Genomic DNA, 25,307 nt, shown 5'->3' on the forward strand with positions numbered 1-25,307 from the left:
CGAAAATAAATGAGTCAAGGGAAGAGAGAAAAAAACTGGGTAAATTGAGAAAGTCTAATTAGTTCACAGGGAATGACTGACAGCGGTGATGACAGCAATGCGGTCACAGTCCACATTTTCAAAGCATTCCCAGGTACCAGACAGAGAAAGAGAGAGGGGGGGGGGGGGGGGGGCGGGGCGTGGGCTAGAAAATGTCCAAGAAGATATCATCTTCCTCTCAAGGTAAAAAATTAAAATTAAAAACTCATCTTTATCCAGTGTTGTTATAGTAGACAATCACGTTGAAAAAATGTAAAGATCAAAAATAAAAAAGTGCACCTGCACTCACACACATACTTACAATTAGTTTCTTATTTTTGGGAAATGTCCTATTAAGTCCTATTAAGTGCATGGAAAGCTCCCAATTAAAGGCTTTTCTGTCACCATCAACATCATCACCAAATACCACACAAACATTTCTATTATCGATTGAAGATCATCATAAACATTTCATCACCAAACTGTTTCCACTCAAACACACTTCAAGTCTAGATGCTTTGATTGGTTAATGGAAATAAAGATTTCTTTGATTTGATACTACTGGTTTTATAGCACTGACTAAACACACTGTATAATGGCTATCAGCATTCTTGCTTATCCAAGTGCCTTGTGTAAAATGTGCACACTTAAGTACTCTGTTGTTGCCATCTGTACACGGCATTTAAATCCTCAAGCAGTACTGGGCCATGCAAGTGGTTCCACTGAGACCAACAAAATGTCTACAACATAATAATAATTCACTATTTTGGTTTGCTTTGCTTTTCTCTGACCTTCCAGTAATCATAAGTGGTTATACACACACACACACACACACACACACACACACACACACACACACACACACACACACACACACACACACACACACACACACACACACACACACACACACACACACACACACACACAGAGGCATAACAACACTTAGGGAGACAATGCAGCCACACTGTGCAAAATGTGAATAGTAACATATGACAAAGCAAACAAACAGGAAATTAAAATAAGTTGATGGTTCATTTTCATCATAATTTAAAAAAGCAATTCTGACAATATCAAAATATAAAATCAGTAACATTTCAGGTGTCATTCATGCATCAGTGAAGTCACATTAAAGGTGGGGTAGGTAATTCACTTCAGAAACACTTTTTGTTATATTCGATGGAATGCTCTTAACATCCCGATAGCAATGAATATCTTAAATGCTTTGACAATAAATACAGAAGAAAACGTCATCTGTGGAAGCCGTAGTACTGTAAAAAGCACGACCAATCATCTGAGCCGGCCCGGCTAAAATAACTGGATGTCAGCCTTCCATCTGTGCACAAACTTATCTCGTGCCCTCATTGGTCATGTGCGCGTTTGTGTGTGTTGGAGGAGGGGCTCTGTAAGGAAGTCTGAAGGAAGGGCCAGATTTTTTTCGGCTGCCTACTTTCAAATTCTAGCTCACCCGAGCTGGTTTCTCCATTCTTACCTACCCTACCTTTAAGTTTGGGCGTAGCACAGTATTTGCACCTAACGTCTTTCTGTATCAGAGGGCAAACACAATTCCAGGTCAGGTAGATTCCCACAAGCCGTCTGATCTTGCTAGTTTCCATTTAGAGACGTGATGCAGCATTAAAATGAAATGTTCATTCAAAACAACTGAATTTTCATACTTTCTTTATGTACACAAGAATATGAAATACTGTATGAAATGGCGATTAGTTGCCTTAGTTGCCCTATTTACATTGTTCCAATCTTAAAGCTAACACATCATTGGATGGAAACCTTCCCTATCAAACAGTTCAGAAATGTTACAAACATACTCCCAAATCAGCACTTTCACTTCAGCATTATGTGTGCCCATTAAAGTTGCCTTGAGAAGACCAGGTAACTAGTTGAAGATAACACTTAGAAGAAAATGATGTTCCTCATATATTGACATGCTGGCTGGTTTACCTGATAAATCCAAATTATGACAACTCAGCCTTAACACTGAAGCTTGACCTTCAAACGCTGATTCATTATACTAGATTCTAACGTAGCAGATGGCCGAATTTTTGGACACTGGACACAGTGTGATGATTTTGTATTAATCAAAGACTTGTTGAACTAAATGCGATGTAGTACAATTAAGAGGGTTGTGAAAGAGATAGGACAAAAAGAGATTTACATTTAAGAAGTATTCATAGGAATAAATCAAAAGCATATGCTACTATGATGTTAATGATTTCAGATGGCGTAACATTTGGCCAGGTGTTCATAGGCATTAGCTCTATGACTGTAAGCAGCTAAAACTGCTAGACTGACTCTGTCCGATGATAACAAAATCAATCTACCAGCCCTTCTTATAGTCTCTGAAATATATTTAATTTGATTAATCTGTAGAAAACAAAGGGAAAGGCGACAATTAAGGATTGTTAACAAGGAGTTTAATGTTGGACTTTTTGTTGGGCGGGCACAGGGGCCTTCGTGAGTTTCTGCCAAGTAATAGTGTGGCCGTAAAACTTTAACATGTCTTTTGAATTATGATTTTGGTATCCAAACAAGTGAAGTCTTCAACACTTTCTGGTCTTGACTCAGGACATCAGTGCTGACTTAACTATTACTTTTTCCTACATCTTTCAGAACATGTTAATGATGGGTTTTCCCTTACATTCACATAACGTCCGTGCTACCCAAATACCCTCACAGATGCCACCTAGTATGAAACTGGCTACAATTACTCTTCTGCTCAGATAAACTCATACAAACAGACACACAGGCACACACAGAGTTTAAAACCGACACAGTTTGGCCAAAATAGTTCATATCACAAACACATTATTGCGAATTAAGTGTGCTTTCTTTTCAATTTCAATTTAAAGTATTTAAAGCAATTGGAAATAACGACATGCAAATGAAAATAATAAATAAAAAAAGAATCATAAAAAATATGTTTTAGGCCTCGCCATGGGTAAAACGAAGTTCTGCATTGTCCACACATCAATCCTACATTCTTAACACACAGGTAATACACACCAAGCACCAGGAGCGTTTCAGTCTCGCGTTGGCTTCACAGTCATGGTTTCATAGAAAGGAAGGGTGATTAAAGGTCAAGTCAGGGATTTGTGAGAGATGCTTAGCCTAAATTGTCATTTTAAATATACTGTTTGATCAGAGATAGCTGATTTGAGAAAAAAATCCATCCCTCCTCTCATCTGAGGATAACATCCTAACACAATAAAAACCTTCAGTGTCAATCCCAAAATGCATCATTCATTTGAGGAAACCCCATGCAAAGAGAGAAGATGCGGTGAGGTCAAAGATGGTTCGAGTTCCTGACCTGATGCTCATTGTTTTTCAGTGAGGGGAGTTTTGAAAAGTGTGAAGATGGAGAACCAGTCAGAATTCTGTACAATTCCCCTCCCTTTGAAACTGCACAGGGCAGCCAGCCCTGCCGACAAATAGCGGTGCAGAGTCGAACGTCTCAGCTCTGCTGTACATGGAATGGGACATCGGGAGGAAAATACATTTTGGTTAGGTGTATATTTCACAGCAATGGAACCTACTGGTCCATGGTTATCCAGGGTCTTCCAAGCCCTGTCCTTGACCTAACACCTATCCATTTTATTAATTCTCTCTCACTCCTTGACTGAGTTGCAGCTGAAGATCATTAGGGCTCATCCGAGGGCCCTTAAGAGTGTTTCTGTGGCGCAGTATGCCTCTGAAGTGCCCTTGGCAGGCTGGAGTGTGTGTCTTGCTAGCTAACTTATTGATAGCTGATGAATTCCTCTGTTGAGCAGAGCAGAAAAAAGGCAGGGAGGGGGGTTTCAGGTCAAGCATCGGGGAATGTGAGTGACACTAAAGGACGGAGGTCGGTTTGCCACTGGAGAGACGTTCAGGAACGCTGTGGATGCTGCTGTGTGCTCAGTCGTGTCAGAGGTCACTGGGACGGATTGTAGACAAAGTGGCGGCGACTGGATCAGAGGAGAAGGAGGGGGCAGCTGAGGCACAGAGAGGGGACGACGAAGAGGTGATTTTGGGAGAGGGAGGATGAAGGGCCGAGAGGATGAGGTGCAGCTCCGCGGATTAAGTGAGGGTGATGTAGGCTGAGGCCTTCTCCTTCAGATGTCTCAGACACAGATGACAACTCCAGCTCCCTGTACAACACACACACACACACACAAACACACACACACACAAACACAAACACACACACACACACACACACACACACACACAAACACACACACACAGATCTGAAGTTCAGTCACTGCTATTGTAAAGCCTTATGGATTAATCCTTCATTTTCGACAGAGCGTTAAGTAATACTGTAAATTAAAGCTCCATGTTGAAACACCACATGCTGTGTGCCTGTGGATTGCAGATGGGGGATTTGACAACTAGTTTCCTGTGGATTTGAGCATAGGATTTGTGACATTAATTAAACATCAACTTGAGATAGATGCTAAAACCCAACTCTTAGTGTACAAACACCATGCTTTAATCAGACTAAAGAGATCCCGTGAGCATTCATCGCAGCACAGTATGTTTAAAAATATATGTTTATCATCCATGTGAGAGCTCCGCAGGTCTCTCCATGAGAGTAAACCCAAGTTAACAGACTATTGCTGAATTTAAAAAATGTTTCTTGTAAATCCAAAGTGTTATGTGTGTGGGCAGAGCATGACACTGTTAGTGAGTGTTGAACACAAGTGCCACTGCTACTGTATGTTCAGCCAAGTGACACTTTTACCATGGAAACAGATTATCTCTGCTTCTCCTCATTTCCATGACAACAATTTCAAACATCCTAAGGCTGCCATCTTGTATGTGTAGTAGGCAAATGTGTTTATTTACCATGGTTATTCATGTTAAGATAGACACACTATCAGGACAATTATGGCCTTGATGTTCCCACAAATTAGATTCAGATTTATAAATGAATAAATTAAATGATAGTAAACGTAAAGCAAACTTTTATCATACATGTTTTCATAAATAAACAAGGTAAATACATATTGCATGTCCAAAAAGGAGATGAGGATTGATAATGACTCCTGAAAGTAAAAAACTTTATATCTAAAAGTCAGCACAATCTGGCTGTTCTGGGTTTCACGCTCCTCACTGCTATTGTCTTCACACCTACAGCAGAGAAGGATAAATTATTCTGAACAAACAAAAATGTTCTCAGTCCCTTGTTGAGCTTCAGTTCTGCAGTATCTCTTGATTATTGAACACATGCTTCCTTCTTATTGTTGTACATACCCTCTGGTGGTTCAGACATAGGAGGGCTCAGACAGTACATGTGGTATCCTCGATCACAATCATCACAGAACAACAGCTGGTCCTGAAACAGAGCAGGATATTCACACAAACAGGAGTTATTATGTGGGGACAGATTTTATAGCACACAAAAGCATAATTTTATATGTATAGTAGTTTTAAGGAATATGATTCAAAGGGCTGAGGTGTGATATACATGTCCTTTTTCTTGTTTTTAAATTGAGAATCCAATTATCTCGAAACGCTGTTAACTACGCTGACTGTTATTAGGGTGGTAGAATTTTGAAAACTGAAAAAAAAATTGTTTACGGCAACAAACAAAAATCAACATGCTCTGTGACCTTATAGTCCACTCTACAGTTTATGCTATTATTAATTAAAGATTGAAAAGACAGCCTTTATTCTAGTTGTGTATATATATGTGTCTTTGAAAATCCCTTATGGGTTTAAAATGGTGTCAGCCCAGTGGGACCAATTAGACAACAGAATATCACAGTGGTCAACTTCCAGCCAGAGGGATCAAAAATCTGTGTGCAAAAAATGTATTCCTTCAAGTATAAAAATCTGTATTATCTAAATTCGCTCTATTTATAAAACCTAAACTCATAGTCGAACAGTAGTATGTTCTACACTATGTATGTACAGTATGTAATGTGTGTGTGTGCCACATGTGTTTAGAGTTAACGTAATACAAAGTGAGATCTTACATCGTTCTCAGAGGTGCCACACAGACTGCAGGACTTGCACTCGATGCACTGCCAGCGATAAGTCCTCACCGCAGCCGTCATGTTCACTGTGAACTGCAGACAGGACGGGTGGCCTGAGTGCACACACGCACACACACACACACACACACACACACACACAACATTTTTTTTCACCATTGCTTTCTGTATTATGAGGACAGTCATCAATCATCTACCTTTTCCATCTCTCCGCCAGTTAGCTTGCTCCATACGGACGATTTTAATTATAAGTATTTATATTTTAGGGGGAATCCAACCGTGGTGTGTTACAATTGTGAACATGACATAATTTGAGATAGCTTAAAGCTTTTTTGGAAAACTTTGCATCCTATATTTACATAAAGCATCTGAGGTTTTTGAGAAATGACTATACCGGTGGCTTACTTTAGATACAAACGATGTTGGAATTTCTACAATAGTCTCCAAGGGGCCCTATTATGCTTTTTAGGGTTTTCTCTTTCCTGTAGTGTGATATATGGCTTTTTGTTCGTGTTAATGGTCTGCAAGGCTAAAATCCCAAAATTCCTCCAGAGGGAGTTTCTCTCCAACACATTCCCCCTCTGTCTGAAATGCCTCCATTGGATTTCTTTGTTTACTTCAGCAACATAGTGACATCACTACGTAACACTCGTACTTCTTTTGGCTACAACACATTGTACCTGCTATGACTAAGGGGCAGGACATCTCTGGTTTCAGACAGAGGGTGAAAAGAAGTGCTGCAGAACAGACATGAGAAAAATAAATACCTTATTGAACGTTAAAGCATGTTAACATATCACAGTAGAGCCACAGAATACTAATAGGAACCTGGAAATTAGCATAGTAAGACCCCTTTAACTAATTCAATATCTAACATGAACATTTTTTTTATTTTCCATTGTACTTAACTTCTCTGCTGTTTAGAATGTATTGCACTACCATAATTATAAGTTTTTCATGGTACTAATGTTATGTCATCCCCGCTCCTTGACACTCATTTATTGTCCATGTGAGTGGTTATAAAGAAGATGACCATACCATATTTATGCTTGCTGCAGCCCATTCACTACAAGTCACATACTTATTTTTAAGTTCTGTTTTATTTTATTTCCAGATGAAAAAAACATGTGGATAAAAAAATATATACAGTACATGCAATCAAGTGATAAACAAATTCTTCACCATAAACCAATCTCTGTAAACATATAACCAGGATATACAAGCACAGCCCACAAATGAAAACAAAGGGAGATATAATGGGAAAATAATAATACAACCATATTTCAAAAATCATACTTGAACTCTACTCTGATCAAATGTACTGTCGGCCCTTCACAATACATAAAGTCCATTCTCTCACAAACTCATACGCTTCTTGCAGCACAAGCAACATGGACTCAAGAAGAAGAAAAAGACAATGGGTTTAAGATATCACAATTGTAAAGTATGTTGTTGTTGCACAACATGCCAGGATTGAAAGATATGCAGCAGACATTCGAAGCAATTTTGTCTTTTTTGGTCAGGCAAGGTCACTGATATTACATTTTATTGAGCGTACATATCATATTAATTGCATATACTTGAAGTTACACGCAATTTGTTAAATTACTTAAATTGTATCTCAAGTGATTTATCTATTTGATATTCTTGGTATTGTACAGACTATTACAAAATGAATAATCCATGTCTATAATGTTATCACTCGTTATATACTTGTTATGTGTAATTCTATATTAAATAGCACTTTAGGTTTTAAAGTGGATTTATATTCCTGGCACTTAAACAAGCAGCAACAGAAGTGTGTTTAAAAAATGAGTCAATTTTGCAGAGAAGATCTTAGTACACTTTACATTAAAGCCACTGTCTTTCAAAGCATTTCATATCGTTTAGGAATATTTAAAGTATTTACTTTTCAAGCAGCCACTAGTTTCTATACATTTCGACCTTTTGAACCTGCATTTAACACACATAAAGAAGACATGAATTGAATTGTTATGTACGGTGGCCTTAAAGAACAGTAAGTCCCCATTAATAAAATGTTTATTTACACATTTTACCAGATACCTACTGTATGTTGGTGTTCAGTTAATTGCTGAAAATACAGTGCAAGGTGATGCTACCGTCTTAGGTAACATTTGTGAGATTTTATTGTAAAAACAAATTAAACAAATAGCAGAATGGCTCAGTCTCTGCAAATTGGTTTTCAAATTCTCTCGAAAGTGTAAGCCAGTAACTGCTTGGAAAGTAACAAAGTACCTTGGAAATCTAAAACATAACAGCAAACGTCTATTAAAAAGGTTAAGTATACTGTACACTGATTTGTAGTAGATGAGCTAAAACAAAAAACACTGGTATGGTCCGTTCATTTTTAACCGTAACAGGAATTGAAACGTTCATTTATTTATATTGTAAAAACGAAATCTATACTGAGTAAATATAACACACATTTGTGCATCAACAGAGTACGGCCTTCCTCCTGCCAACCATCCCCTTCAGCGGTGCCCTACCTGAGCGTCCACAGTCTGCACACGAGATAAGGTCTTCAGGACAGCCCGTCTTCTTTGAGCCTCCGAGGCAGAAGTCGCAGTAGCCGTTGGCGATCACTGAGCCGTCAGGTGCTTTCTTGGCTGGAAGAACAAAAAGAAAAGAGTAGCAGGTAAGAAAAATGGGGCTTCAGTTTGCTTCTGTCTGGGCTTTTAGAAAAGCGGGATGAGGAACAGAGTGTAAACTCATAAGTTAGTGTTGTGAAATGCTGCCCTGGAGTGAAAGAGCTGTATCAGTCTCTAGACAGTGGAAGACTATAAAAGTAAGATATACAGAGAAGCTTTCACCAAGGACTGCAGAATCTAAACAAGGGAGGCCACAAGTCCAAGGCCCGCGGAGGGGGTGGGGGGGCAGTAAAACTGACATAGCCCCTTTTGACTGATGTATGAGTACTGAGTAGTTAAATTACTTTTTTAGTACAACACCCAGGCCAGGAGCCAATATGAAAAATTAAGAGTAAAATCATTGATTTAATCATTCAATCAGTGTCGGAAAGGCTAGGTAACAACCATAATCAAAATAATAGAATACATTCATTAATCAGAGCACTTGCATGAGACTGTTTGCATGAGACATGAGTGTTTAAAGTCAAAATAGAGGGAGATAGAAACAGCCGCTTCTATTACTCTTTCTCTCTCTTTGCATCCACGAAACGCAGGAAGGTTTAGAAACTTAACTAAGAAAACGTGTTTTCCACCACTTCTACAAACAGTGCTTTCCATGGTTCCCAAGACAACTGTGTTACTAACAATACATGTGATAGGTAAACGTTCAATTGCATCGCAGCAGTCAGTGGGAATGAGTGACGGTGAGTGTTTGGCTCGTTGAAAGTACACATTTTGGGATAAAACAAATACACAATTCAGGCTATAATACATAAAAATATGCGATCAGAGTCCAAATGTTGCGTGGGCCTGCCTACTGACAGAGTATTGTACTGACAGTGAGTGATAAGAGGTATAACGTGATGTAAAACAAAGAAGAAGAGAGGAGATGTGTAACTAAGTCCCTGTTGCCAGACTCTCGCACCATCCCATCACTCTGTCTACCTCTCTCTCCTTTTCCATCTGTTTGCTATGGTAAAAAACAAGCACCGGTGTGTGCCTGCGCTGGAGCCTGGGACGCACTAAACCCCGTCTCACCAGAGTGGGAGATGGGGAGGCACAGAGAGGGACGCCTACTGGAAGCCTCAGGTGTCTGGTTAATATTTTCAGGAGAAAGAGAAGGAGAGAAAAAAAGAGGGGGAACTGAAGAAAGACAGAACAAGTGTGAGTGTGTGTGTGTGTGAGGATTGTGCTGGGAGAGACCTGCCGTCATGCTGAGCGGAGAGGCAAGTGCTCCACGTGAAGCCATTTCATAATGATTATTAACAAGAGAGAAATTCCCCCTGCCTGTCGAGTGCTGTGGGTAAGCATACCACATCTACCCCCCCTCCCTCCATTCTTCTGTCTGTTAGTCTGTCTACCTGTCTGCCTCCTGCCAGTCTTACTGCTGTTGATTGCATAATCACTTTAATGGAAGCAATCACATAACCACTGCAGACTATTTTGTATGTGCGCTTTCTCCTCTAAGATGTAAAGCCCTGGATGGGTCCTTGACAATGAGTCACCAGGCAGGTCAGAGCAACAGTGAATACAATAGAGTGGATTTCACTCAGGTACACCATACATATACTGTAGGCATGCACAGAGACACGTCCAGAAAGACAAAAGATACGCACACACAGGCGCGCAGACAGACAGCGCTGCAGGTGTTATTTTGTGCCTGGCCATATGAGAGACTGAGAGAGGTCATTAATCCATCCATTTCAGGGTGGGGTCTTATTTGGCCCGAAGTGGAGGGGGTGAGTACAGGGTGAATTTGATAGAAAAGAAGGTGAGATGGGAAGGAGGAGTGAGAGAGATTGGGTTTCTACTCCACAGAGTCTGGCTTTAATCGTCAGAGAAATAAAATAATAAAAGAAACTCTCTGATCATGTGGAGAGACAGACAGAAAGACTGACAGAAAACAGGGGAGGGGAGGGAAATAATAAGCTGTACCTGCTACTGCAGAATTCAACAGGAGTGCGCTGAGCAAAAAGAAAAAAAGCAAGAGGCTGTCATCTGTAGTGAGAATGAAACTGCATAGGACTTTACTGCTGGGCTGTGCACTCTTATATGGGGTGCAATGATGAAAAACAAGCTGGAGAGACTGTATCAGCATCAATAGAAACATAACCAAATGCAATTACTAATTTCTCTGTCAACAAGGATTCTCAGGGCACCAGATTAACAGTATATGTTCAATTCATTATTTGTATAGTTCCATATACTAAAACTAGGGTTATCTTGACGATGGCTGCAGAAAAACACTGATAATTCACTATTTATTTTTCAAACACATATGACCCCATCCTCATAATTCTCAGTAATCTCCTCTTCGGCTTATTATATGAGATCTTGCAGGTGTCAGCTTTTCAAAATTGAGAGTTTCATTATGGAAATCACACCTGCACATCATCAGACCTATGTGTTATATTTCCTAGTCCTTCCCCCCCCCCCCCCCCCCCTTTTAATAACAAATGATCAGGAAGTCAGGGTAGTTTTTAATATCATACAGTATTGCTGAGATGATACGATGGTATTGAATTTTGTCAAAGCACATTATAGAAAGATAGTAATAATGTTAACATTTAGGGTAGTAGTAGGCTATACGGATACATGATGGTGAAAATGTACAAAAGGCATATTTTATTCTAATATTTGCTTCACATTCTCATGTCTATCAAACTATCAAAGGTCCAGTTCCATTGAAATTGTGCTTAATTTAACTAAACCAAAATACTTATGAGTGATTCCCATCATGTAGTCCCTATCATTTTAGGTTAACAGTCAATTCTCTGAGCTTTTTCATAGTTTATTATTCCCTAAATGGGACCAACATTTACAAATTGAACGTCATGTTGTATTAAATAAGACCTGAAGTAGCGACTGAGACCACAAACTTGTCAGGGCAATGTTGCCGGAGATAAGAAGTAGCGTCATTTCCACATAGACTTTTATATAATCGGCTTTCTTTTTGCAACCAGTCGCACCCACAGTCTTTTTACTTTTTTAGGCTCATAGCTTGTCACTTGCTGCTCACAGTTGACTGTCTAGGCCTAGGGATTAGTGATTGAGTGCAGGGAGTCACCATGTTCACCCATAGACTGTATATATAAAGTGTTCACCCATTAAGTTAGATTGTTAGCATGCTAATATTTCTAAATGGCACAAGCAAAGTACAGCTATAGGCTACCTGTAGTTTTACAGGTATTTGCTCAAAAAGAATTACAAAGTGTAATCATTAGATCACAAAGTTGTTAAGATTCATTCTGCTTGGGGGTAGGGTTAGTTATTAAATTACATTGCACTCTATTTAACAGAGGTAGACCGACTGACCATTTCAAGAGATACAGTATTTAACCCTATGTGCAAACTGTATCAAGAAGTCCTACTCCAAATGAATGTCGAGAGGATACAGTATAAAGACTTATATATACACTATATCTGTATTTACTTGTTTACAACATAGCCAGATGTTTACTGAGTCTAGCAGAAGGACGTATAAAGCTGTAGAGACAGATGCGGCGTGCAGCCCTGGAGCCAAAATAAACACGTTTGTCTTCTTGTTCTGGTGGTCAAATAAATTGCTTTTATCTTTGCTGCTTTTATTTTGGCTCACTGCTGCTGATTGGGCCTCACAATCCCCGGTGGAATAAACTAGACAGGCACACATGTGGATAGCCACACACACTCGGGCTACGTTTTATCTGTGTGCTACCGTTTCACTGTTGGTGTGTGCATCTGTGTTTGCCTTTGTAGTTGTTCCTGTGTGCATGTGTGTGCCTGCGTCTTTGTGTGTGTGTGTGTGCGCACGCGCGCGTGTGGGTTTGGAGGCCCCAGAGAGTGAATCAGCAGGTCCTGACGCATGTGAGTGAGTCGGGGCTGCCCGCTGGCCTGCCTGCACGGAGAAAAAAAACTCCATCAATGATTAAACGCCTGCGGCCATGTTTCAGAACCCGCCTGCAACCACAGACACGCCATCGCTAGCAAAGGGAGGGAGGGGAGAGGAAAATGATAGAGAGACAGAGGAAAGAGCTAATGAGCAAACATAAAACAGATATAAGGCAGGTGGAGAGAAAACCAGAAGAAAATGGCACCAGTCTTTTTTTCTCCCCCTCGTTAGTTTAACCTCCTGTTTTTCCTCTCTTTAAATCCTTACCTCTTTCAGCCACCCTGCTCCAATCCTTCTCTTTTCTTACCTCCAAGTCTCCCTCCTTTACCTGACCCTCCTCTCCTCCTCCTCCTCCACTCTCCCTCCCTCCCCTCCGCATCGCTCCTCTTCCAATTACCAGGAGGAGTATGAGCAGAACCGCACACTTCACAGCTTTCAAGTGTTGGAGAGAGATCCTCCTGGGAATTATCCAGCGAGAGATGAATCCTCAAATGCTCCTCACCCCCCCCCCCCCCCCCCCCAACACCTACCCTTCCCCATCCTTCCTCCCTCTCTGCTTACAATTCTCTCTCCCCCTGCCTCATTTTCTCTCCCTTCCTCCTACATGCTGCTCTTCGTAACAGAGCGTTGTTATTCCGCTCTCTGAACTGCCTCTTGCCCGGCTCCTATTGTAATTGAAGTCTCTCTTTTCACAAAATAATTGTATTGCATTGATTACTTTATTGTATCTACTTATATTTTCATGAAATGTGAAGCTATTATTTAAGAAAACATAACATGCTGGCCAAAATGGGATTCATTTAGTGTTTTGTGTGTTTAAGAAAAAAACAAAAATGGAAGAAAAAAAAGAGATGCATACAAGTTTGGATACATGGTCATTTACTCTATTTGCACTGCAGAAAGATGGAAGTGATTAGCATTCAACAATTAAGCAGAGTAGTTTCCAAAAGAATGAAACTGAAATAAGTTAAATGAAATACATGAATCTGATCTTAACCCCTTGAGAGAATATTTTATTTACAGATTGAGTGACTAATGGTAAGAAAAATATTGCGTACGGTAATATTTGTATATATATATATACGCCGTACGGTGTGTCATCATGAAAAGCAACATAGTATCACTGTGAGAAAGTACAGGAGTAGAAGTTATGACTATTAGTTATGTTATTAGTTATTAGAACGACTTATTAGTTGTCTTTATCCTCATCCTGGCAATGTCCCAAAGTATCTTCCTCCTGTATCCTAACATTCTACCTCCTCTTCCTCTCTTCCCTCAGTCTCCCCCTAGACTTTGACCTGGGATCAATACCACAGACGGACTCTGGCTGGTCGATAATCTCATCCTCTGGCCGGCCGCTGTGGAAGCCTCGTCAACTCAGTGCTTCAAATCCAAGAGGAATTACCTCTGCCACACACAAGCAAATAGGCCTACCTGTTGACTTCTCTCACTCTCTCTTCAAACTCACTTTTTATATCTTAAAAATGTTTTCTCATCTCCCCATCTCTCTGCCTGCTACTTGATTTGATAGCATATAAGAGCATCACAATTTGCATGACATTTTTAATGTTCTTCTTCATTTATATTTGTTCTGTTGTTACATAAAAGTAACTTCAGCCATTAACAAGAAAAACATTTACACGTGGATACTTATTATCACAACAAGAGACTATTCATGTTTTTATTTTTCGGTTATTCATAACTGTCGAAAGCAACAACAACAGTACTGCAGTTGTAGATGTGAGGAAGAGGTGAGGATGAGGGGATGCCAAAGTGGGGAAAGAAGCAAATGAGGAGGGAGCGGGAAAATATTTCAGGAATGAATGAGGCAAAAGGGGAGAGAGAAAAAGAGAGGAAGAAGAGGAAGATGAGGAAGCACAAAGGCGAGAGAAGGAAGAGAATACAAAAAGTGGCTCCCGTTGTATCGGAGCAGCGGTGTGTGAAAACACACACTCTGCACTCCTGTCGCCTCACTGCTTAATGAGGAGAGCCTCTCAGGAGTCACACACACAATGAGAGCACACACACACTCACTCACACACACACACACACACACACACACACACACACACACACAGATGAAAACACCCACAACCACACTCATACAGTAGCCTAGAGTGCACACCCACACACACACACACACACACACACACACACACACACACACACACACACACACACACACACTCAACGATTTACAGCCATGCCTTTGCATAATAACTTTTGCTATCCAGTTTTAGTCCCATCCCCCACTTGCTCTCTTTAACGTGATGAATGAGAGTCCCTGTAACCCTCGTCCAGCCACACTCACACACATAATTACAGTTTGACAAATGTAATTCTATTTAAACAAGAGAGGAGAAAGATGTATAGTTAACACATACATGTACATTCACACAGACACAAAAGCCCAAATGCTCAAGGAAACATCTTCAGGATTTTTTTATGCAGACAAGGAGACAGAGATGCAGTCAGATGGAAACCGTCAGTCACAGATGAAAAGTCACCAGCTTCCTTTCTCTCTCTCTCTGTCTCTCTCTCTCTCCCCCTCTCCATCTTCCTCCTCTCACTCTTTCTCCCATGCTCTTCCTCTTTGCACTTTCATGCGTTCTCATTATTGCTGCTGCTCTCTCTGCCTCTGATTCGATCTCTTCTCTGCGCTTCATTGTGCTTCATCTTTTCACTTCCTTTTCCTTATTTGGTTTAGATCCTCTTCCTTACTCTCAAAGAGAACATTTGAACATTTTCCTGCAATCTATCTGTTGTCACATGAATGCCTGCAACACAGCTTTGCTCTATTTTCCCACATTTCTGCTCCTTTTCCATCCCTGCACACTCAAAACCTACCCCACCCCTTACCCGTACACACATACACACACAAGTACTACTTTCACTCATGTCCAGTCAGCAGGTTGCGTAACTCCCAGTGCATTGTGGGTCTGGATGCATGTGGTTGTGTGTGTGTGTGTGTGTGTGTGTGTGTGTGTGTGTGTGTGTGTGTGTGTGTGTGTGTGTGTGTGTGTGTGTGTGTGTGTGTGTGTGTGTGTGTGTGTGTGCAATGTGAGCCTGTGTGCTGGGATGACATTGCAAAGTAAAGAGGACAGAGGCAGTGTTGGTGCATAATAAAACTTGATCTATGGCTGCTTTGTAATCACACTGACCCGTAGAAACAGAGAGAGAGAGAGACACCCACACACACGTGCACACACACACAAACACACACAGCACGTCAGGCTCTGCAGATATGTGCACATTTAGCCAATGGACATGTAAGCCAACACACAGAACACACACACACACACTTACTCCCCCAGATTCAATGCATTTAAAAAGAATCACTCGTACACACAGCATACTCCTATAAGTAAGTGTAAGCATACTTTGCACACACTTAAAATCAGCCAATGTGTCAATGAGGAGTCAAAATGCAAATAATTAATCCTAGCTTGTTTCATTGAGAGAACCGGCTGAGAATGTGACTGTGAAATCCTGTTTGAATTGTGCCAAATTGACCCAAAATGTGTCAGCCATATACCGTCACATGTTAAAAATTAATAGGTGGCCGAAAAAGAGCATAAAAAGGAACATTTTGCAAAAAAATGTTTTGAGTGGAAATCGGCATGAGATTGTTTGGGCACTTTCATCTGAAATGGGGAGTTTGAGTTTCCGTAGGTGGTACGGTTTCCTTTGTGTGTTCAGTCATGCGGTGGCTATCGCTGCTTGTGCTAACCACTAATTAGCATTCTTTTCAAACAAACCTCAATTGTAAGAGGGATCATTTTGTGCACAAGAGGATGTTCCCCAAGGTTGGCATTGTAATCTGTGTTTTCACATACAGTACACATATGTCTTTTGGATTAATTTTTTTTAATGAATCGGGCATCAATGAAACTCTTGCATTTTCATGTCCACTTCTCCTCTCTGGGTTTTAAAGTCACAGACGTTAAAACAGATAACAAGTAGACGGACAGAGATGGATGGAGGGTAAGGGTGGATTAGGGGTGTGGAGTGGTATTGGTGGTGCATGGGAGGCTTGTGGTGCTCTTGGAGCTTATCCAAACATAGCCAAGATGAGCGAGTAACACAAACCAACCAGCCAGCAAGCCTCAGCACCACATGTTAAGACAGAATACCAAATGAAGCAGACTCCGATATTACTCTGCCTTCACCACTCCAACCGTCTGGGGGAATCTATATGATGAATCATGAAGAGATGTTTTGTGTTGGAATAACTCTCTGCTTTTCGCTCTGCTTCTGCCTTTGTCTGTGTTGTCTCCATCATGCTATTCCTTATGTTATACCTAATGAACTCCTCTGTGCACACTCAGCTCCATCTCTCTCCTATAGTTTAACTTCCTCCATTATTCTTCACTCTTTCTGTCTCCTCTCTTCCTCCCTTTTCTTTTGTCTCCATACCTCTCTTTCTCTTTCTCTCTTTTCAATGTACATAACAGTGTACTCTTTAGGAGGGAGCCCTGGCGGTATCTATGGCAACCAGATTGCTAGGCAACAGCCGATTCTCCCTTCCTTTCCTGTGCCGTGCAGCAGCGGCAACAATCAACCAATCAAAAGCTTTGGAGGAATGCCGGTGTACAGGAAAAGTTCAGAAGACATCCCAAAGAAAGCTCTGATGCTCGCTACTCGCAAATGTGCTGCCTTAATGTGGAATAAATATCACATAAATGAACATAGAATCAACCAAAAAGTCTATGCACTGGAAGACAATTGAAAAATAAAATTGAAAATGTGGTATTTTGCACGAGAAGACAAAAAAAATACAATTAAATAGATAAAACTTCATTTATGTGCACACACCATCCCACAAGTGTAAAAAGAGGGCTCGATAAGTGTGTACATTTTGTGCAATTTTGCCAGCTTTGACTTTCATCATACTTTGAATTTGATTTTTAATAATGCATTTCAGAGCAAGTATGGAGCAAAAAAATCATCAGAGCATTTAAATAAGTTGACTTGCGTTCAACAATATATCACACAAACCAATTTAAAATGCATTACTTTTTCCTCAAAAATCCCTACCGAATTGGTGGTTTGGAAAGTTTGGGTGGCAGATAGCGTTAGATGAAGAGATGTGACATTTTGAAAAACCCATTTAGCTGACAAAGAAATCCGCAGTATAGAAAGATATCTGTATCTTCCCAGTGACACTGCATCAATGACAATGCAATAAGGCAATAAACAAAAGATGTGAAATCTTACCACACTTCAAATCAAGAGAAAGACAATTAGATGTACAGTAGAGAGGGAGAAAACTGGAGGCAGTGGTGTGCGAATGGAGTGACAATAGACACGGAGGAGAGGCCATTTTATGTTCTCAGCGTTGTTTTATATTGATGTTGGTTGATCAAAATGTGTTCTTCACTACTCTGTCTGCAGACAGTGGGAGGAGGACAGGGAGGCCATTTTGTGACACAAGGCAAAAAACTGGAGAGGGAAAAATCAAAACACAACAACCAACAATGGTGGGTAGGAACAGAGGGACGCTGACCTTCAAAGGGCTCAATTACATGTCACACACACACATACACACTCAAAGTTGGGCATGATTGCCAAAACAGCGCATTCACACAGCTCAATGGCACAAACAGACACACACACCAAAAGAAATGCACATACATGTGTGTATTGTGGGCATTTTTTTAACACACACATACAAGCACACACACTCGGAGCGTCCCTGCTGCTCCACACTGTAGGACCGTCTGTCCGTCCAGATAAAGTGGCCTCTGAATCTCAGTTCTGATTTGAGAGGGGGGATTTAATGACATCCCCCACCCTTCATTCCCCCTCTCACTTTCCCTCTGCCACTCTCCCTCTTTCTCTTTTTTCTGTCATTCATTCAGAGCATTACTCTCAGTTTGTGTCCTTGTTGCAATCTATTTATCTTGTCACTGCTATTTCATTATTTCCCTCTCTTTCTATCTCATTTACCTTTACCTCAACTTACCTCTTCTCTCTCTTTTTCTCTCCATACCAACAAAACCAATTTTCAGGTGGACACTGCAGGGCCGACCTCTAAAGTAAACATCCCCCTTATTCATCCACTTCTCCTCCTCCTCCTCCTCCTCTTCTTCATTCCCCCCCATCCCTCCCACCATCACATCAATGCCAAAGGAGCCCCCACCCCATATCCAACTCTCCCTCCTGCCTTCCCTCTCCACCTCCAACCTTCTGTTTAGAAGAGAGTAAAAAAAAACATAGTATGTGCCGCAGTCATGAATTTTAATGGCACTGCTCTTTTTAAGTAAATAGTATATCAGCTGGGCTCTGGGTATATGGGCATGTTTAGTATTGGGGGTTGATTCTGGTGGTGATGATCAGAGGGAGGGCAGACTCTAAACAAAAAATAAATTAAAGGGAAACCCAAAGCTGGATGATTGATGAGGCAAAGCAGGAGAGAAGAGAAGCTGAGAGGGATGGGAGAGGAGGGTTAGCTGAGGATGCAGAGTTAACGCAGAAGAGGGCAGTGGTGAAAGATGGACGGAGTGAAAGAGAGGGAAGGAAAATCTCATCTCCTGGTGGAATAATCTCTCATTTATCACACTGATGGAAAAACAGGGAGAGAGAAGGGAGCTGGATAAGGTTCAGGAAAGATGGAGTTTCGTAGTCGGGTGATACTGTAGGTTTCAGCTCACACTTGTGTTGTGGATGTATATGTACATACTATAGCGTCTAGACAGCTTTTTGAGGCAGAAGTTACCATGAATTATGCATACAGGGTTGCTCTCATTCCGGGGCCCTATGTTAATATTATTACATATGTGGCAACGGGTGGAGGGTGGTGGAGTCTCCTCCATGACACTCAGCAAATTGGGGAAAGCTATAATGGTGTACACACACATTAATTCATGCACACTCACACATATGAACACACTCACAGTGCCTTGCAAATGCATGTGCATGTGGATACATACACACATACATGCCAAGCCAAAAGGCTAAGCTCCCTTTTTCATTTCAGCAGAGAAGATTGCATTTTCTGGGGCTGTGTGCGTGTGCGTGTGTGTGTGTGTGTGTGTGTGTGTGTGCGCGTGTGTGTGTGTGTGTGTGTGATTACTGACTGTTTGGGAGGGAGTGATGGGGGATATTAAACGAGTCAAATGCTGTCTCTCTTGCTCTCCTCCACTGGAAAGACCTAAGACTGCAGCATGGCCACAGACACACAAATACACACACACACACACACACACACACACACACACACACACAAAAACCGGGCTAGACTTATCATTGTACGGTCTAATTTAAAACCACACACTGCCAATTAACTGACAGGCAGCATAGTTTCAGTGTGGACATTGTTGTAGTGCAGCAAACACAGATAATGTGGATATGTGTTTTTTGAGTGTTTATCTGCACTCTATTCTGAACAAATTGCTTGTTTTAAGACTGTGAAGAGCAAAAGGAGTGGATGAATTGTCTGCACTCCCTTTTCAAATGTCAACAGCTATTTTTTGTTTTTTTGTGAGAATAACTGTAGCCATTTTACTAACGATTACTGACCAAAACACAATCTCCTGCAGGATAAATGCCTGGTATTGTCCTTCAAATAAGTGCTCAGAAATGAACAGAACACGCAGACAGAAGAAAACATGAAACCAAAACCACACATGATAGAAAAGTGGCCCTGAGGGTGAAAATAAATAGCCACAAGAAACAAAGACGACAAGCAATTTGGTTAGTGTGGATGCTGCCGCTGACAGGAGGGGAGGTTTGAGGGTTGATTCATGACCTCTTCAATAGAAACCTAAATATTTGCTTTACTTGTTGTCTCTGACATGTATTGCTTTCTTATGATACCCTAGATAGATTCAGCAGATCCTTTGCCGCCTAGCGCTAAGTGCATTCTCAGGAGGCCCGCAGTGCTGTTATGTACAGTGTACACTCCCATTTAATACTTCTTACTGCACAAGTGGTTTTGGACAATTGTGCTCTACCATTTAAATGAATCAGATTTCGCAGTTGGCCCTTTTACAGCTTTAGGAAGATGGCCAAAACCCAATAACTCTTAAGTCCTGCAGTTCATCTTATTAAATAAGAGCCAAAAGTCCCAGAGGGAATGATGTGACAAAAGATTAAGTGGGAGTAAATGTCCCTTAGCCAGATGTACGTGAGACATTTTTCATGATGGTCATAATAACTTCCCCATCGCAGGTGTAAGTAATAATAATTACAGTGGACACATTCCATTAAATTGTTCCTTGTAGTGCCAAGACATGGTTGATATATGCTTATTGGAATGGAGCCATCATCAATAAACGAAGCTAAAATTGCAATTGCAGTATCTTTAAAGTCAGGTGAAGATGTTAAAAGTGTGGTTAGGTTTAAGGAACAAAAACATGTTAACGCTACAGAAAGGATGCACTTTCATAAAAAGACAAACAAAAATGTCTCCCGGATGAAAATTGAACATGCTACATCCCATTTTCAATAGCCTTACTCTCTGCCTGGCTTGATTTAGTACGCACAACAAATACATTGAAACTAAATGTGCTCTTAGGATGAGCTAAACTAATGGGAAACGTCCTATGAAAGTGCCTATACCGCATTAAGTAATCATCCATGATAAAGATTTATTAAAGAGTGTAACGCTATGCTAGCAACTCTGTGAAGCATACATGTATACATCTGAATTATAAATGTAGAGTGTAACGGTAATTTCCGAGAGTGTTTATTCACTGACTCTGATTTAGAACTGATGAGCGATGATTGAAGCTGTTGAGATGATGTACTATGCTTTCTTCTGCTTATTAGCAATAAACAGAAAGTGCTGCTGAGGTTGATCAGAATGTCATTCATGTTATCAGTATTTGTCGAGTAACCTTTAGAATAAAAAAAAAAACACATTTGGGAGTTTAACTTTTGTACAAAATTGTATTCCAGTTCATCCAGCAAAGCCAAACCAACAGTTGTGAAGACATTTAACTCAAAACCATAAATTTGAACTTTATGATGGCAATAAATGGAAAGTCAGGGGATCACCAGAGTCATTAGGACTTATACTCTGAGGACAATGAATGGCTGTACAGAATTTAATTAAAATCTATGTTATAGCTATTCCAGTCTGGACCAAGCCAATGTTGCCTTTTCATAAAGCATTGCTTATGAATAGTTTAATGGTATTAAGATATGAAGTGCCACTCCAGAAGCATCTGTGCCCCTGCCTTTATGCAAATGCCTGCCCCGTCTGAAAAAAAGACATTAGCAATAATACCATGGGTCTTTATTACTACCACATGATATTCTGAGCCAGTGCATTAATGGACAGTCATTAAGCCGTTGATAGCAGCAGCCATACTGTGAGCTGTAAGTTGAAAGGTACATACAGTAGAAGAGTGTGATGGTAATTTCCCAGAGTGTGTGACTGGTGTTTTTTCTCTGACAGTTATTTATAGCCGATGAGTTTTGATTGAAGAGCTTTTTGTTCCCTCATTGAGATGATGTGTCTTTGCAGCAGATGGTGAAACTGTCTAATTTGTAAAAGTGTTCTGACTGATTCCTTCACATTTTGTATTTTACTACACAGTATGCTTGCCGCCATCACCTGTTCTTCTACCGCATGTAAATCTATTTTCAACCCTTTCTTTGTATTATTATCAATGCTAATGTTTCAATAAGGAATCTATGCAGTTGAGTAGCATATTTAAATGGGTCTACAATAATGTGAAGCGCGTATTTTTATTTATTTTTTATGATGCAACAATAGCCTACTTACAAAATTAAATAATAATATTGTTTTCATTATCCAACAAACATATGGTGCCCAGCTGCAGTAATTCTGAGGACCCCCTGTTGAATACCTATGGTCTATATTTTTTCTTGTTGGTTTAACAACCGAGGTGTGACAGTGAGTTTAGCTCTGGGCTACAGCAGCCCTTAGAGCGAAAGGTTAAATGCAACATTGTTCAAATAAAAATACTATATATAGAATATAGAATTTACCCTTGGGCTTAGCCTTAGGGCATATTCTAGCTATCAACATGGATCAAAAAGCAGAAGTGTGACAATTAGTATCTAAATTAGTAAAAACAAATTTGAATACAGGAAGCATAAGATGCTTGTTTAAGCTTTGTTTGTCCACATTAATATTAGGGTTGATTCTTGTTGACACTGTCACTTCCTCATGCAACTGTATCTGCATAAACACATTGCCGAATCAATAGAAATACACAAAATTGCATTAGGAAATTAATTAATTACTTTTTATCACTCGTTTTTTAGCCTGTTGACCAAAGCCGGCATTTGACCATTGTTTACCACAGGTCAAGAGTTATGTTGGAAAGTGGGATAGATCTTGTTGACCCATTTTGAGCATAGTTTTAACCTGCGTCACTGTGTCAGGCTGAAAAGGGAGTAAGTGAGAGCCGAAGAAGTCAGCTAAACTCAGCACTCCACTGGGAGAAATATATTTTATCCACACAAGTACACACTTTGGAATAGGCCCAGTCAGCACTGTATCTGTCTGTAATGCAGGAGGACTCCAGGACGATCAATAGTTTCCTGATAATATTCAGATTATTAAAGGGAAGGTTTTTTTTTTTAGAGTGGGGTTGAATACGGTTATTTTCCATAGTCAGTGTAGTACGTATCGAAGTAAGTCCTCAGTGAAGAAGAAACAGAAAAAAATACGGTTGTGGACTAGGCAGCAGCAAAACATATTTTTAGTCACCTAAAAAAAAGTCTCAACTAAAATAATTAAATATCAGTTTAAATTGAGGCTATATTTAGACGTGTCTCTCCAAAAGGAAGCTATTATCTTTCTTCACAGCCATCTTTGACAAAAACAGATACCTCAGTTCAATCGGGATTTGCCGGTCACTGCTGCCTCAATTTGTTGGTTTGATTATGTTATTACGTGACTTTTGTTAGTTTTTTAAAGAGTTAGTTTGTAATCACCAAAGTCATAGAATAACACAAACAAATCATGCAAGGCATCGAGAGACTAGCAACCCTAGCAAGGTGAAATTACTGTCCAGTGGCTTTAAAGGCAGCATTGTTAATGGCCTTAGTTCGCTAACGGAAAGGGCAGTCTAACGGCAAGGTTAGGCTGTAATAATGCAGTATTTATTATTGTACTTGGGCCTTTTGTAGGTGTTCAAAATATGTTTTGCCGCTGCCCCCATCCACAGTAGTACATTTCTTAGCTTCTGTTAATCTCAGTGTGTTTTTTTTGTCCCGTGTTGTCTTCTGACTGAGTGTTTTGTTCATTTTTGAGCACTTATTTGAATGACAACAGTATGCATTTGTCCTTCATAAGATTGTGTTTTGGTCAGTAATCGATAGTAAACCCAACCTATTCTTGTACGATATGTTGGAATGACTTTGAAACTGCTGTAACCAAAGCACACATAAAGTAAATATTGGATATTTGACAGACTTACGCTTGTGGTTGTTCTTGCGCTGGAAGGGTAGTGTGTGTCGCTCCGAGTCTTCTTCGCCCTCCTCATCTGCCAGGTGTGTGTGAGTATAATGGTAACTCAGCCCTGGGCGATTTTTATAGCGCTTTCCACAGACTTTAACACACACATACAGACACACACACAGTATATACAATTAGTTTTCTGTCTGTCCAAGGAAAAGCAGTGAAGAAACAATAAAGAAATAAAGTTGTAACGCTCACTGTCACAGACGTAAGGCTTGTCTCTATCTTCAATGGCAGCCGGCTCTTGTCTCTTCCTCATTCCCCCGACACCGCAGGCCTGTAGAAACCACACACACAAACACACACACACTTGTAAAAACTCAGAATCACACATTGGATTGAAAACAAAAAGTTTGAACTTCCACAGTTCCACACAGAATAAAAAGAGCGTAACAGCACATTACGTGCTTCAAATTTCTATACACACACACACACACACACACACACACACACACACACACACACACACACACACCACACACACACACACACATTTGTATTCTAATCATCTGCTCTCAGTGTAAAGCTCCACTTCCAGCAGGAGGGGGCTGATGACACCTAGCAGGGGAGCAACAGCTCCAATTAGCAACCCTGGTGTCTGTGTGTGAGCATGTGTGTGTGTGATGATTTTCAGAATACATTGTTAACACTTGATTATCTTCCCATGTGACGCCCAAAAAGAGTGGGAAAAGAACCTGTCTGATCTAATCAAAGTTGTAAAAAAAAACGGTTGTCTCAGCATGATTACATCTCTGGATCCAATTGCATTTATTCTCTGTAAAAACTTGTGGTTTGTGACATTTTCTTCTTAAGTCAGGAATAAAGCAAAGTCAAACTCAATATGAGATACAATTAATTAAATCATAACCCTCAAAGACCAGTACTGAGAACAAAATGCTAATTTCTGAAGATTAATTTAGTACAATTTATTTATGTTAATATTGAAATGTTAGTTTTAATGTAATCCTTTTAATATTCATTTGACACAGAAACATAGGCGTCTTCTACTATGCTTGTGCAAATACAGCAGATTCAATTTAAGTCTAATTAAGAGAAACTTTTTCCAGTGTTATTCTCTGTGTCGGACAGGCAAGACTTTGAGCTTTTGCTGGAGACTGACTTGTGTTTCCCTAGCTTCACTTTTTCTACAACAACACCAAAACAAATTGTTTTATGGCTTGTATATTCAGTATAAATTGAGCAGGAAAAGTAGAGAATAATCATGAATTGTCATTCATTTCTCACCCGTGCTTTGGTACGGTTCTTGCGTTTAGGAACATCTTCCTCCATCTCATCCACCTCTAAATCATGAGGGAAATCCCCAACCAGCAGCTTCT

General features: G+C 40.3%; 1 protein-coding gene across 1 annotated transcript; it reads right to left on the reverse strand.

The window, feature by feature from the left end:
• Positions 1-1,681: 1,681 nt before the first annotated feature.
• dpf1 (D4, zinc and double PHD fingers family 1) lies at positions 1,682-25,307 on the reverse strand (the record flags this gene model as incomplete). Its single annotated transcript, XM_034233231.1, is given in 7 exon segments — positions 1,682-4,160; positions 5,269-5,350; positions 5,994-6,106; positions 8,519-8,638; positions 23,930-24,061; positions 24,169-24,247; positions 25,216-25,307. Coding segments are annotated over 7 exon segments (689 nt in total), but the record flags the coding sequence as incomplete, so codon positions are not given.

The sequence above is a fragment of the Gymnodraco acuticeps genome, unplaced genomic scaffold (genome assembly GCF_902827175.1).
Source record: "Gymnodraco acuticeps unplaced genomic scaffold, fGymAcu1.1, whole genome shotgun sequence".
In the NCBI taxonomy this organism is placed as follows: Eukaryota; Metazoa; Chordata; class Actinopteri; order Perciformes; family Bathydraconidae; genus Gymnodraco; species Gymnodraco acuticeps.